The 15,866-nt window shown below is 48.5% G+C and overlaps 2 protein-coding genes and 2 long non-coding RNA genes across 16 annotated transcripts in view; all 4 read right to left on the bottom strand.

Moving 5' to 3' along the window:
- Positions 1-15,866, bottom strand: part of LOC124691811 — a 110,208-nt gene that overhangs the window by 7,598 nt on the left and 86,744 nt on the right. For 2 of the 12 annotated variants that reach the window (XR_006999165.1, XR_006999164.1), the window contains exon 5: positions 9,517-9,667. The exons of 7 other annotated variants lie outside the window; for them this stretch is intronic. Coding sequence is in view for 2 of the 5 variants with exons in the window: in XM_047225083.1 (XP_047081039.1) it covers positions 6,772-6,834; positions 7,618-7,698 (144 nt within the window). In the remaining 3 variants the exon portion in view is untranslated. Of the gene's footprint in view, positions 1-3,056; positions 3,131-5,840; positions 6,609-6,749; positions 6,835-7,617; positions 7,699-9,389; positions 9,668-15,866 lie in introns of those variants that run through there. 3 more of the 12 variants (XM_047225083.1, XR_006999166.1, XM_047225084.1) reach the window with 3 other exon arrangements.
- Positions 433-2,469, bottom strand: LOC124691813 (glycosyltransferase family 92 protein Os08g0121900-like). Its single transcript, XM_047225091.1, has one exon. The coding sequence runs from the start codon at positions 2,456-2,458 to the stop codon at positions 884-886; it is 1,575 nt and encodes a 524-aa protein (XP_047081047.1). The 5' UTR covers positions 2,459-2,469; the 3' UTR covers positions 433-883.
- Positions 11,373-11,983, bottom strand: LOC124691818. The gene is made up of 3 exons (XR_006999173.1): positions 11,894-11,983; positions 11,637-11,787; positions 11,373-11,562 (listed from the first exon to the last, which is right to left on the bottom strand). It is a non-coding gene; the product is annotated as an uncharacterized LOC124691818 (long non-coding RNA).
- LOC124691816 lies at positions 11,985-13,436 on the bottom strand. 2 transcript variants are annotated; one of them, XR_006999170.1, is made up of 7 exons: positions 13,100-13,436; positions 12,908-13,006; positions 12,761-12,826; positions 12,593-12,674; positions 12,394-12,467; positions 12,135-12,256; positions 11,985-12,039 (listed from the first exon to the last, which is right to left on the bottom strand). It is a non-coding gene; the product is annotated as an uncharacterized LOC124691816 (long non-coding RNA). The 2 variants fall into 2 exon arrangements; XR_006999171.1 differs by lacking the exons at positions 12,394-12,467; positions 12,761-12,826; positions 12,908-13,006; positions 13,100-13,436 and having other exon boundaries at positions 12,593-12,636.

The following is a 15,866-nucleotide window of genomic DNA, read 5'->3' on the forward strand; positions in this document are numbered from 1 at the left end:
ACAAACTGCAAAATAATGAGTCAAGAGATCAAAAACCAGTATAAGAACAAAAACTGAACACTCAAACTCCCAAATGTACCGTACCTGCACCCAGAAGAACAGGTGACGCCAACCGAACAGAAGCATGCCAATAACCTGTAAAAAAACAATAATAACCTCATGCAAAACCAGAAACTACCATGCAGTCAAAAGAAAACCAAGAGAACCAAGCACTGAACCCCAAACAACAAAAGTGAAACAAAAAGAGCTAAGCTACATCTGGCCTCAGATTTTATACTGCACAAGGCTCTACCAGCCGATGAGTTTCATGCACATCCTTTGCACCAGAAAAGAACATCCAGGAAAAAAGAAGGCCTTAGATTAATTCATAGATATCATTTGCACCAAAGAGACCATGCAAAATTTTCATCCGCTTAACATTGATTACTTTTAATCATTTGAACCAAGTAAAGTCGAAAGAGAAACAAATTCCTGATGTGTCTGCCTTGTGGATTTTACACTTTCAGCAAAAGGAGCATCAGGTGGCAAAAAACAATAAAACCAAAAGGTAAATATGGTGCATCAGTGCATACTGCTGCAGTGGTCAATTTGCAACAGCTGAACCAGAATATATCATCATTGGCCAGAAATCCTAAACTAGCTCAATTTGAAGAAAACTAGTGCAGATTACTGTCTGACAGTGAATGGCTGAGAAAACTGCAAGGAGAACATACTGATGTTAGTAATGACATTTGTAACATGCAGTTATAAACAGTAAAAATGGCATGCCTTGATTCTTTGTAAAAATGTGTATACTAATCAAGTTAAGGGCTATATTTTTTATTTTTTTGGCAAGTTGACTGTTTTTTATACTAGCTTTAGTTATTTTATATTACTAAATAAGCTATGTAAGAGAGGGGGAGGGAGCAATGTCACCGTTAGAGTTGAACTCTGTTGTTGCTCCACGGCCTCCAGACCCAATTCCGAACCACTTCTCACTTAGTTTTTTCATAGTATAATCCTTAAGCTCGCAAAAGCTCTCCGCCCAGCCAACTGGTTCAACAGGATCAACTCCCAGCCCGGGGGCCCGGTCATGGGATTGCAAGTTAACGGGATCTGTCCAATCTGCCACGTACGCTGAAACGCGTCGTTTGAACTTCGATTTGAATTCTGTCCAAGCTTGATATTTGTAGTGGTTTATGCGAACCAAAGTGGTCCACACTTTTTGGAAACCAGGCTTTAGTGTAAAATGGTGTACAGAATTTGCAAGCGAATCTGCCACCGCGTCAAGGCGGACCAATGATTTGTGACGCTCAGCTCTCATCAGCCGGCAGGTGTAGCCTTGGCACACCCCTTCAAGCGGATGTGCTGTTTGGCCAGAGGGACCAAAATCGTAGCAGGGGAGGAATATTTGGCCAACCTCCGGATCAACCGAGACAACCGATTCAAGTAACGATTTGGAAGGCTTCTCAACCTTATCCCAGTTTGGTGAAAAGATGAATTCATCTACGTCCATGAATGACATCCATTCGCAGGAAGGTTGATTCGAGGCTGCGCAGTGAGAAAGCCCTGCTTCCTGCGTTTTCGTCCAGGGCCAGGCCACGGTGGAGATATCAATGCCAGCAGAGCTCAAACTCGAGACCTGGCCTGCTAGGTCATCCTCGCTTGCATTGTCGTATAGGAAGAACTTCTCAACACCCACTGCAGCATGGTACCTCACCCATTCAGGCAGAAACTTGGCGACATTTCGAACCATGGTGCAGGCACAAATCGTTTTCCTTTCACGTGTCACAGGCAAGGCAGTGTTTTGTGGATGGTAGGTAGCAAGTGAGGGTAAAGGCTCCTGGCCGTTGAGGGCTACTGTGACATGGAGGTTGCTGGAATTGAAAGGAGCCGGTGGAGGGGGGCACCTGATCACCTGCTGGGCTGAAGTGGTGGCGGGGGAGGAGGCCACCGTGCCATCGGAGTCTCTGTTGTAGATGCACGTGATGTTGGAAGTGGCAGTGTTGATGACCCCTTTGTGGTGGTTCGTGCCCTTGGCGAAGAGGAGAAGATCGCCTCCTGGGAGAGGGGCGGAATCAAAGACGAGACTGTCGTTCCAATTGGGCAACTTGCGGAAATCGACGGCAGGGGCAGGGGCGGGGGCAGTCGCAGGGGGAGCAGCCGAGGAGGAGTAAGAGGAAGATGAAAGCAGCAGGGGTGGTGGTTGGAGCGGCTGCTCTGAGCCGGGCAGGGGGCAGAGGTAGGCGTGGCGCCCGGGCCCCGGCAGCCTCCCGAGCGCGCGCGCCGGGGAGGACGCCCCACCCTGGAAGACGCACATGGCGTTCCCCACGGCAGGGTCGGCGGACAGGACGAGAACCTCCCGGTCCGGGAGGAGGACGGCATCCTCCCGGAGTTGCGGCGGGGAGTGGTGGCGGTTGGGCAGCAGGCGCCGCGCGAAGGACAGATCGGCCTCTGATGTCTGGCGCGGCATCGACATTAGGGTTTCCGGCGGCGGTGGCCCCGGCGACCGGAAGAGCTGGTCCTGATGCTGCGACCAAGTACCGCCGCCGAGGCCGATGTGCGAGGAGTGGGCGCCGAAAAAGAGCAGCGCGCCCACCGAAGCTGCGCCGACGCAGGAGAGGACGCGGTTGCGGTTGCGGCGGCGGCGACTCGGCATGGCGGCGGGCGGCGGCTTTGCGAACGGCGGCGGGCGGCGGGCGGCGGGTCGAGGAAAGCTGGGCGTTTTCGCTCGCGCGCGGGGCGGGGAGTTGTGTTTCTTTTCGTGCGCTGTGTTGCTCGGGGAATCAAGAGACAGAGTTTGGATCTGGTTCCCGGAATTCTGAGAATATATGGACCTGAATTGGAATTGGAATCGAAATCGGATCGGTTGCTTTACTTTCACGCAACGAAACCCGTCCAAATTTGGGTCGGTTCAAATGAATTGGAAATCGAATCGGTCGCGTTACTTTGACGCAACGAAGCCCCCGGCTCGATCTCGTATTCGTGGAGTGGAAAGATACGTCCAGATACGCACCAAATTAAACTAGATCGGAAAGGAAAGCTAGTCGAATGCTTGATTGGATTGGGGTACGCACCGAATACAGGCGAGTAGATGGCGAAGAGGTTGGCGAGGCATCCGCCGGCGAGGAGGCCGAGGCCGAGCTTCATGAGCCGCCGCGGCAGCCTCCGCTCGCCGGCCCCGCCCGGGAGCTCGGACGGCCGCGAGTACGCCGTCGACGACATCTCAGAGGGAGCAAATGCGGGGGTCAAAGCAGAAGAGAGAGAGTTGTGTGTGTCTCCGTGGTAGAGAAGCAGCTGAGGAAAGTGACGAGAGAAAGGAGAAGAAGAGCAACACAGCTGCGCGTTCCTCCAAGTTTGTTTTAGGCCTGCCTACCAAACAGTACGTGTACCAACTTTTTCTCACTCCTTCTCGGCAACAAACAACCATGCGACTGTTTACTTTTTTTTTTTCTTCAACAAGAAATAATTCAATCTTATGCAATATAAAAAAGAGTCGTTCCAAGCGGATGGCATGTTACTGTTAACAGTGTTATGGCCTGAAAATAACGTTTTCCATTTCAATATTTGCCATAAACGTTAGGGCATCTCCAGCGGCGCGACGCATTTTAGCGTTCGGAAATGTCCGCACGCGTCCGTTTACGTCGGCCTCGAAATCGACGCGCGTCCGTTTGCATCGCGGTAGCTCCAGCGTGGCCGAAACAATTTTTTTAAACACGAAAACATAATTTACATAGTTTAAACATGAAAAAAAAACCTAACGCCTACTGCTGCTCGTCGTCGCTGTCGAGCACGATGAGCTCCGGTATCGCCCACCGCCAGTTGCCATCCGGGGGAGCGTACGTCGGGCGCGCCGGCGGTGCTGGAGGTGGAGGCGCCCAGGGCTGTGGTTGTGGCAGCGGTGGAGGCGCCCAGGGATGCGGCTGTGGCAGCGGTGGAGCCGCCTAGGGATGCGGCTGTGGCGGTGGAGGCGCCCAGGGATGCGGCTATGGCGGCGGTGGAGGAGCCCAGGGATGCGGCTGTGGAGGAGGAGCCCAGGGCGGTTGTGGCGCGGCCGAGTCCTGTATCGCATGTCGAAGGGCTTCATCCTCCGACAGGCCCGGCGGCATGACGCCGGTGGCGTAGCGGGGCAGCGGCGGTTGCATAGGCGGATCGTTCTCGGAGACGAGGATGCTGAGCTTCGCCATCTCGTCGTCCGTCATGTTCTCGGGAACTCAAAATTGCGGCCCTCCGCCATGGCCTGCTGCCATTCGTGGAAGACGGCCGCGACGTAGTCATCGCTGTCGTCCTTGACCTCCTCGTTATGGTGCGTGGTCGTCATCGTCGTTGTATTGCGCGCGTGTCGGCGGCTGCTGACGACGCGTCGGCGCCTCCTGTCTTCGTGGACGCTCGAAGGGAAAATCCATGTCGCCCATGAAGCCCGCCCTCCTCCTCCTATCCGTCTCGGTCGACAGATATGTACGCCAACTTTCAGAGTCGATGGCGTACGCCGGATCGGCGCGGAGGTCCGGCGGCAGATACCGCCTCCTTCGCCGGATCTCCGCGGTCCGATCAGGCTCGCGCGCAGGGACTGGAGGGATGGGCACCCGGCGGCAGCTGAGCCGCCAGCCGCCAGACATTTGCACGTCGGACCAGGCCTCGCATGGCAACCATTTGTCGTGCATGAGCCTCCCCAGCGTGACGGGCAGTGGCACCCTCTTGCTGCCGCTGCCGGAGGCCTCGAAGTCGTTCTTCTTCCCCATGGCGCTGCGGCGGTGGTGGTGCGAGTTGATGTGTGGGCGAAGGAGAAACGCGGCCGGTGGACTTTTAAGGGCGGCCGCGTGCGGGATACGATGCCATTGAAGGCAGCGCAGAAGCCCAGCCGCCGCCCGCCAGTGCGCGTGCAGAACAGGCAGCCGCGCCATTGATGGCGAAGGCTGCGGCGCAAACGCGGAAGCGCTGACCGCCGAAGCGATACCCTCGATGCAGACTCGCTGCCAAGCGGGTCCGGTGGAGACGCGAGCGGACACTTTGCGCGTCCGCAGAGACGCAAACCTGCCGCAAATATGCGTCGGGTTTGCATCTCTACGGACGACCCGGTCACTTTTGCGTCACGCCGCTGGAGGTGGTGCCAGATGCATTTTCGATCAAGACGGACGCAAACGGTCGCTCAGCGTCCATTTGCGTCGCGACGCGCCGCTGGAGATGCCCTTAGGTAAATGAGAGGAGAACTTGTGGGTTTTTGCGAACGAGCAGACAACACGTATGTTCCAAGCAAGCAGAAGCGGCGTTCCTCTCTTGCTTTCCAGGACCAAACAGTAGTGAGCTCCAAGCAAAGATAATTCAGGACCAACCAACCAGTAGTTGGGTACATAGGGCCGTCAACTTCAGCCAAAGCTAAGCTTTGATTAATTTAATTCTACTAAAACGAGGATTCCGCGCGGCGCCTGTCGGTCGATGTGCGCCTTGCGAGTGTGCGTTGGGGCGTGTTCTGGTACCCGCCGAGCACTGTATAACTGGTGTCGGCAGAAGTGGCACCGGAATACCTGCTCGGCCTCCGCTGACACCGCCAGCAGAGCACACCCAGAGGCACCGCCCCGCCGACTGTGCCCATGAGGTCGAGCTCAACTGGCCGGAGAAACAGCATCCCGTCGCCACGAAGCCATGATCATCATGGCCTCTAGCGCTCACAGGCGATGCAGCTACCCAGCCTTCTCCTCCTCCTTTCTCCACCGCTCTCCCATGGCCATGGGCAAACAAGACATCAAAATGGAATGTAAGTTTTATGTGTAACGTGTCAAAATCTTGTAGGAATTGATTCAAGCAGTTAGATGAGCATGGTTGTACATGTCAGTTGACTGCCACAGACTATTACAGATCATCTTCTTTTTAGCCTTTTATAAGTTGACACAATGAAAGTGATCGGCTGATGCTACCGAAGATCACCATTTGTGTGGGAGAATTTGTTTCCTATGCAGTAACGACATAATGAAAGTGATGGGTATACTGGGGTGGGGTTACTATATAGTAAATGGTAGGTTGGTGTGATCCAAAAATAGTGAAGATGTCCCAGCATGTTTCGTTCTTGTACCCACATTATTTGTCAAACATGCCTGAGCTGGGTCATCAAGAATATGCAAGAGAATGTGGATAATACGTTGGCTTACTCTAAAGCAATCTTACCACAATTCAGGAACTGACTGACAGAAAAGTATATGACCCTAAGTGGTCTGATATAGCTAACTTGCAATGAGTGGCAACCTTGAAACATGAACCAAACAGTCCGAACTATCATAGAGGGCATATGATGTCATGTACTGGCAGGAGGTATCATCAGGTCAAACGGAAGCATATGAGCAATGATCGCATGACAATCAAATGAAGTTCTTCCAATCAATATTTGCAAAGGTGTGCTGTAACAAAGTACATACACAGGCACATGTGCTTTCAGTGGCATGTTTCAAAGGTAGGAGCGAAAACAGAACAAACAATCACTTTTCGTGCTGGAGGTTCTTTAGTTTGACACATGCATATTTTTGGTATAGTAATATGTAGGAATTTAAGATATGTGGAACTTACACAATGAGGCAATCACGGTCAACAGAAGACAGCAATGCTTGCGAGATCATCCCAAACAGTTCTTCAGGTTCCTTTACCAAACAAAAATTTGAACAAATCGTCAAATTTGCAGTACAAAACCAGATAACGGAAATTACTAACCACAAAAGGTAGTATTAGTTTTATGATATCACATATCATGATGTACACAGTTCTCAAGTAAGTAAACGGACCATGTCTGGTTAATACATGGACTCACGAGCACCATGTAATGATCCGAAGCAGTGCGTGGAAACAACAGAATCCTTTGCCAGTTCCCTGCATAAATGAAGCACTTTTGATCAGATTACCTGCTACATATATAATACTCCAAATGGATATTGGCTAAATAAGAAGCCAACATTAGGGTTCACAAGAATCAATATTATCACGTTGCAACAGACATGGCATGAAGCACTACAGTCCCAGGAAAGTACAGATCAGATGGAAATGGATATTGGCATGTACTCCCTCCGTGTTAAAATAAGTGTCTCAACTTTTTCTAGATACGGATGTATCTATAACTAAAATGTGTCTAGATACATCCGTATCTAGACAAAATGAGACACTTATTTTAGACCGGAGGTAGTATGTACATTAACAAGACAGTATGTATGGCTCCTGGCCAGCCCTGAAACAATACAACCCTTCCAAATCATTTGCCTTATAATATATAGGCCAATATTAAGTCATTTACTTGTTCCTGGTGCATTGTATGCCCTAGTTTGGTGTTTTATGAACTTCAATGTTTAATATCCATGTTTTCCAGGGAAGGCACTCTACATACATCTTACAGTTATCATTGCCATCTTTTAGTTCGTGGAGTAATTTAATAGAAATAAGGAGCAAATGGATGGCAATTGACAAATAATCCATCTTAACCACTGATTAAATACGTGTGAGGATTATGACTGAGCCAAAGCTGATAAAGAGAATACTCTTCAGTATCATACACATGCCCATGGGAAATCATGTATATGGAACTGGAAGTATCTGGATGCAACATAGCACAGACATATCCAAATCAAATGGAATATTGAGAAGACGGGACCTTATACATACTTGGCACCAATGCAGTTTATAAATGGCCGATCGTTTTATCCTAGCCCAGCAATAATTGGTTGACAGAAGTATGGCCCAAACCTACATATCATGAACTAACGATGTTAGCCATCTCCACAATTCAGCAAATAGAAGGGGTTGTAATAAGACAGAAGGTAATGTATAAAATAACACCAATGCCACAAACCACCTATAGGTTTCAGCTAATCAAAAATATGATTTAACCCATAATACCTATAAAGGACACATAACAACAAGGAGAATTGCACAACGCATCAGCATAACTACAAAAGGCATTAACCTATATATCTGAGGATAACATTTCAAACTAAACCACCACAATATCATCATTTTTCTTAAATCACAACTGTTCATAGCAATTCAGTTCAACAAGTCCAAATTTACTTCATATTCTCAGCAATTGTCCATGTTTTCACATGAATCAGTACTCTTAACTCCATTCCCATTGCGTGCTGCTACAAATCAGGTTACCAGGGCTTGGAAATTCTCACCTTTTTCGGTCTGAACTCATCTATAAGAATACCCCCGCAGGCCGCAACTACAACTCATCTTATATGATGCCTGCAACTAAAGTCAGTTCTGCCAGCAACTAATGTCAGTTCCACCTGCAACTAATCCAGTTCCGTCTTCTTGGTCTGAACACATCTATAGGACTACCCCTCAACTACAACTCATCTTATATGATGTCTGCAACTAAAGTCAGTTCTGCCAGCAACTAATGCCAGTTCCGCCTGCACCTAATGTAGTTCCGTCTTCTCAGTCTGAACACATCTGTAAGAATACCCCTCAACTACAACTCATCCTATAGGATGCCTGCAACTAATGTCAATTCTGCAAGCAACTAATCTACTCCCTCCGTCCCGGTTTAACAGGCACGCACGTAGTTTGAGACAAACTTTGACCATCGATTCGGTCAATAAATGATAAAATTTATGTCTACAAAATCTGCATCATTAGATTCGTATGCAAAAATCCTTTCCAATGATATAATTTTTGTAACATATATTTTATATTTTAGTGATCAAAATGATGGTCAAAACAATTTCTTAAACTGCGTGCACGCCTGTTAATCTGAGACGGAGGTAGTAGTTCAGTGTTGTTGGGGTAAACTCATCCATAAATACCCCTCAAGTGCAACTCATCCTATTGGATGCCTCCAACTAAAGTCGGTTTTTCCTGCAACTAATGTCAGTTCTGACTATACCTAATCGAGTTTCGTGTTGTCGGGCTAAACTCATCTATAGGATACCCCTCAACTGCAAATCAGTCATCCTATAGGATGCCTGCAACCAATGTCAGTTCTACCCGCAATTAATCTAGTTGTGTGTTGTCGGGTTGAACTCATCCATAGGGATACCACTCAAACTACAACTCATCATATATGGTGACCCGAAACAAATGTCAGTTCTTCCACTAATGTCAGTTTCCACCTGTAACTAATGCATGAAAAGGCAACTTAAGAGGGAACAATAAAGAAACTTAACAAAAATGGGACAAGCAACTAATCCCTGGTTAAAGCAACTAAATATTCACTGCAAAACAACTACATATAGTGTGTGCAGCAACTTGGAACATGCTAAAAAGCAACTAAACGCACACTGTAAAATAACAACATGTTGTGCATCCAGCAACTTGGAACATCCTAAAAAAATGCAACTAATTGTGCACTGTGAAACAACTACGTACATGTAGTGCATCTCGCAACTCAGGACATGCTTAAAAGCAACTATATGTGAACTGTGAAGCACAACTTAGTTAAACCCATAAACTCAAGAACCTTCAAAGACTTGGATCACTCAAGAAAAAAAAAGCAGGGTGATCTTAAAACATGCACAAGTTTTCAGCAATAACACAAGAGAAGGGCAGTTGCAAAATTACCTCGACCCAACGATTAGGTTGGCCGCCGATCCCAGAAGTGAGACGCTGCCAGCCACCGAGCTCACCCAGGCCAGGAGCAGCCACATGTTGGTCTCCACTATGGGGGGAGATCACGCTGCCGAGGCTGCCACCCGCGCACCGAGTAGCAGGACTGAAGCAAAATACAGAGCATTCTGTATGTCAGATAAGTGGTGCATATATTGACACATGAGTTATGAATTATGACTTGGAAAAGAAATGTTCAACTGTTAATGTTCTTTCTAATGATTGGCCGGTTCGAAAGAAGTTCTGGACCTGACAGTGTGGCTACCAATCTATAATACCTACAGAGTTGATAACACAGCCAATCCAAGCTAAATTATATCACATGACAAGCTGAGCTGCAGTGGGGTATGTTTTTTAAGCAATGGGGAGGGACAAGAACTAACCAGTAGATATTTGACGCCACGCTAGAGAGGAAAAGGATCCCCAACAAAAGGATGACTACCCGGTCAGCGTGTTGATGCGCGCATAGGGCTCCATGAAGGCATGAACTCCCAGAATGTGCTGGGAGTGCTGGTCTTACTGAAGCCGTCGACGGTGATGAACACCCCGCAGCAGTGGGTATGAGACCTGAAATTTGTTTGCCAGCAACGCCACAGTAAGCAACAATAGGGTACAGATAAACACCACCGAACTACCATCTCTGGATTGCAACTAACCATTGGTTAGACCGATATGTTAAGATTTCAATCAATTTTAACTATTATGAGATGCAACTGGTAATTGGAGTGTGGATTTTAGTGTCAGAAAGAGCACAGTGGAAAATTTGATCTGCTGTAGTACATATTTATTCTAACTTTTTTTTTTCTTAACATGATGTAAACAAGAGTAAAATCTGCACATGTGTGGCTAATCTTAAATTCAATTCAACTGCAGACAGAAAGATATACACCTGAAGCAGAAGCAATTGATTAGTTAACTTCTCGAGGCATGATCGGACATTCTTGAAGTCGAGGAGGACGAGCGCGAGGGCGGCGGTAATGGCGCTCCAGCACATGTTGACCACCAGCAGCAGGGGAACCGGCATGCCCAAGGTGATGGCGAACACGCACGTCTTCCACTTCCATTCCTCCATGGCCACCTCCTCCTTCTCCTCCACCGAGTTGTACTTTTTCTACTCCCTCCGGCCCGATTTAGATGACTCGGCCCATGCACAACTATCATTTTGTGAAAACCCCCTCGCGAGTTCTATTCTTCTCAAACGTGGTCCTCAAATCAAAATCCATCTTTGACCCCGACGTCCACATCCCGCGCCGGAGCTGGGCTTGCACGCTCGACGTATACGGTGATCCCGCACCCCGCCGGCCATCCGCGACCGCTCCAGGACCAGAGGAGGCGGGGCCTCCAGGGAGCAGAGGCGAGCTCCCCCGCCGGCCATCCCCCGCATCTAGCAGATCCTCGTTGCCCGCTCTGCCTCGCCCATTGGCCCCCACCGCGACCACCACGCCATCTAGAAACATCATCAACAGAACGGGCATGTTGTTCCTAAACCGGGTGCATTGCAAGTCTGCTCTGTAACCAGCACGGCATCCTGTGCTCCTCGGATTGTAGGTACTTCTGGCGGGTGCCGGCCGAGGAATGTAGTTTATCTGCAATTGAGATATAGATCATTGAACCTTAAAAATCTCTCTAGTTCCAGTCCACATGAAATTAATTCTTCATAGACATTGTGTTATCAACCCCCAATCGTTTTCACATATACGTTTGATGTCACAATAAGCTTTTTTTTTTACAGTACGATATAAGAGGATTTAAAAGAAGACAACATATGCAGGGTAATCAGCATAATTGGAACTTTATAAAGCCCTATTGTTGTCAGGGATCATAGTGATGGCTAGGTTCAGCACTGTAAGCCAAACATAGGTTAATTTACGAGCTAAACACGCAAAATGAAATGTGAATCCAATGCCAAGATCCACTTAGGTTGAGTTCATTCCCGATTTGATCGTCCAAAATAAGGGGAAAATGTTCAACCAAGTTCTTGACTGCTCCTTGTGCCAACACCTAAGCGACGACAGAATCCAGAGTAGGTTAACATGACTATTTACCATATAGGCTAGCCCCGGAGCACTGGCTACCTCCTGGGACGGCGACGTCTCTCTCGTCGCCGAGGCCCTGTGGGGAGCAGGTATTTCTTGATCATTTCTTTGAGGCGCTCCAGCCCCAGAGCATGCAGATCTTCCTCCATGCCGGTCATATGCTTCTGGTACTCCTTGGCGAACTTCATGGCTAGATCCCAAGACAAAAACACAACGAGATCATGATTAATTAGCACGGTAAGTCTTTGAAGGAGAAGAGATTTGTTGCAAATAAAGTGATTAGCTAGGGAGAATACCTTGCTGCTAAGGCGCGACTTTTTCGAGAAGAGGGAAGTACCAGATAGACCTTTTTCCAGGTTTCTTGTTGCCTGCTGCTGTTTTGCTGGCAGCATTGGTTCTCTGAGTGTTAGCTGCTGGCTGTGGCTTGCTTGGAAGAGTTGGCCTGCCACAAAAAGGTAAGGACAGAAATAAGTTGATTTGTCAGTGAGATGAACAAAAACTGAGTCACCAATACACTGAGATCTCTGGGATGATGACCTTTGTTGGCATTTATCACTACTTGAGGAAATCTTCGTTCCATCACAACAGATATTACTTGAGCCATTGAGTTGTTGTTCAGTCATCTGCCCCGATAATTCCATTGATTCATGAACCAGGTCCTGCATGTTGATTAAGAATACATACATTGCATCAGATAGCAATTCTTGATGCTATAAGACAAAGGAAACTAAGATGAAATCCATTTCGGCATAGCAAATAAACTGGAAATCCAACTTGAGCTACACAAGTTACATACATTTATATTTTGTCTCTATAAGCATCTAAAAACACATGTGGCACTCTGTCCGGAATTAACGTGACGGCCCAGTCCTAAAGTTATTCATGGATTACAGAAACAGTTAACTGCAGAAGAGGCTCTTAGCAGGTTAATTAGCAGGATTACAAGAACAGTTAACTGCAGAAGGGGCTCTTGGCAGGTTAATTAACAGGATTACCAGGGAGCCTTGCTGTCGGCAGCGGTGTCGTGCTCGTGGTAGCCATTCCACAGCAGCCAAGATTGCAAGTTTCCCCATTCGCCTGCAAATCCGACCTCAACACATTCAGGACCAGTATATTTATGAGACGTACAAGTAACACGAGAAATCAATCAATAGATGAATTACCTACGGTCCCATTAGATGGACAATCATAACCTTTTGAGCAGCTTCACAAGGTCCACACCAAAGCAGCTTAACCAGGATCGAAAGCAAAGTGCATCAAAATCAAGCGAGCGGAGCAGTAGGTGGGTGTTCCCGGGGATTCGAGACTACCAATCAATCAACCAATCGATCGGCGAGGCGCGGGACGCTTGCTTTCCGGATGAGGTTCACCGTGCCGTCGGTCACCGTCTCCGGCTTGGCGACGAAACCCTGCGAGGACCAGGAGGAAACAGATCAGCCGTCGGCGAGGCGACATCTGCGATAGGGACACCAGGAGAAGGGGAGGATGAAATCGAGACATACGTGGTGGTGGTTCTTCCGCCGGGCCTTTCGCTCCTCGGCGAGGCGGCCGCGCGCGATCCCCCTGGACGACATGGCGAACAAGCTGATGCGGCGGCTCCTCCCGTTCAACTCTCCGGCTCTGAGTTTGGTTCGGGCGGGGGACTAGGGAGAGTCAGAGACGGCGGCGGGCGCGGACATTTACGCCAGGACAGAAGCAAGGCGGCGGCGATGTCTAGGACGGGAAAAATCCAACCTTTCCCGGCGGCGATTTCTTCGCAAGCGGCACCAGCGCTGGGAGCAAGGCGGCAGCAGCCCAGCGGGGGTAAGCAAGATGGCGGATTCGGGCGAAGGTGGGCGGGGCGGCGGCTGAGCGGCGTGAGAGCGAGCCAGTGGAGCAAGAGGAACGACCGAGGATGAGAGTGCGAGGACTTCTAGTTATGTCGGAAATTTGTTGAGGTGGTTTTTGCAAAACGTGCGTCACATCAACTAAATCGGGCCCGAATTTCGTGTCAGGATCCGAAATTCCTGGACATGGAAGAGATAGGTAGGAGCTCCGATCGGCTCAGGAAGAACAAGAAAATAAAACTAAAGACATAAAGACAGGAAAATAATTTGGTTTTTTGATTGCTTGATCCTCCCGACCACCCCACTTGCTGTTTATAACCACACAGCAAGCTCAAGCAAATTACAACTCTGCCCTTGATTGGACAGTGAACAGAACCCTAGGTGAAGGCTAAACTGGTACCTTGGCTCCTCAGCGCTGGTATTGGTCTCAGCCGTCGATCCTTGCCAGGTGGTGAACAGGTAAGGATCCTGACAGGGCTCCCTCCTCAAGTCAAGACTTCAAGGCTTGAAATTGGGAAATGTTGCCTGTATGAATTTGGCATCCTCCCAAGTTGCTTCCTCGGCCGTAAGGTTTTCCCAGTGTATCAGCCATTGGGGCACAGGTATGTCATAAGCTCCAAGCATTGCGAGGAACTTGGCGGCGAGCAAGAATAGCGAGAGGGGCAGCCTTTACCTTACCATCCGGTGTCACCGAGGGCGGGTTTGGATTCGGAACTACTTGTTTGCCCGGGTGTTTCTTCAGCTGATTCACATGGAAGACATCGTGTAGTAGGGTTTTGGGTGGGAGCTGCAGTTGGTAAGCAACTTGACCAACCTTCTTCATAACCCTGTATGGGCCATACCACTTGGATGTTAACTTCAAAGCGTTTCTCAGACCAAGGGCAGTCTCTCTGTAGGGCTGCATTTTGAGATAAACCATGTCGCCGACTTCAAATGTTCTTTACGTCCGCTTCATGTCGGCAAACTTCTTCATCCTGTTTTGAGCTTGTGTCGAGTTGTCGCTGGAGGGTTTTGAGCATGTGATCCTTTTCAGCAATTGTGACTTGGACTTCTTGTTGCACATTGCAGGGAATGGACAGAGTTTGAATGTGTGGAGGAGCATATTCATACAATGCTTCAAACGGGGACATTTTGATGGCTGTGTGATACGCACAATTGTACCAAAGCTCAGCCGCTGGCAACCAGTCGGCCCATTTTTTTGGTTCTTTGAAGGCCATGCAGCGAAGATACTGTTCAAGGCATTGATTGACGCGTTCCGTCTGGCCATCCGTTTCAGGGTGATGGGCTGTAGAGAACTTCAGAGAAACTTGCAGGGCCGAGAAAATTTCTTTCCATATGATGCTGGTGAAAATCGTGTCTCGGTCGCTGACAATTACTGAAGGAGGCCCATGCAGCTTGAATATGTTGTCAATGAACAAAGAAGCTACCTTGTGTGCCGTGTAAGGGTGTGCCAAAGGTAGGAAGTGTGCATACTTGGTTAGTCGGTCGACTACCACCAAGATAACATTATGACCTCGTGACTTTGGTAATCCCTCAACGAAATCCATGCTGATTTCAGACCACTTCATTTTGGGAATGTCCAGAGGAGTGAGGAGACCAGGGTATTGGACCTTTTCGGTTTTTGAGATCTGGCAGGTTGGACATTCTGCCACCTGCTGTAGCACAAACTGCTTGAGGTGTGGCCAATAGAACAGGTTCTTTAGCTTGTGTAGTGTTACTCGATTACCAGAGTGGCCTCCCAGTGATGATGAATGAAAGGCATGGAACAGTCTTGTCCTGAGATCTGTGTTCTGGCCAATATAGAGCTTGCCTTTGTACCGAAGAATGCCATTGTGCAGGGAGAATTTGGGGTTGGAGTCTTTGTTTATGGCTAGCTCTTGCAGTAGCTTGGTACAGGCTTCATCCTTTTCATACGAGAGGGAAATATCTTCAATCCAAGCAGGGATCACCTGAGAGATGAGGGAACAAGAGTTGTCCTCATTTTGTTGGAACTGGCGGGATAAGGCATCGGCTGCTGTGTTTTCTACCCCCTTCTTATACTCAATTTGGTAGTCAAACTCTAACAATTTGAGCATGAGTTTGTGTTGCACCCCTTCAATTAATCTCTGGCTGCCAACATATTTCAAACTCCTTTGATCTGTTCTTATGATCAATTTGTTGCCCAAGAAATAATGGCGCCATTTCTTTAGTGCTAGCAGTATGGCCAGAGCTTCTTTTTCATAAATTGACAGGGCACTGTTGACTGGACCGAGTCCTTTACTGAAAAATGCCAGAGGTTTTCCTTCCTGCATGATGACAGCTCCAACTCCAGTAGCACAGGCATCTGTTTCCAAAATGAAAGGTATTTGAAAATTGGGTAAGGCCAATAGGGGTGGTGTTGTCATAGCGTCCTTGAGAGTGTCGAAGGCTATTTGTTGTGCTTCTCCCCATACAAAGGAATCCT

This window comes from Lolium rigidum, chromosome 2 (assembly GCF_022539505.1).
Source record: "Lolium rigidum isolate FL_2022 chromosome 2, APGP_CSIRO_Lrig_0.1, whole genome shotgun sequence".
Lineage (NCBI taxonomy): Eukaryota > Viridiplantae > Streptophyta > Magnoliopsida > Poales > Poaceae > Lolium > Lolium rigidum.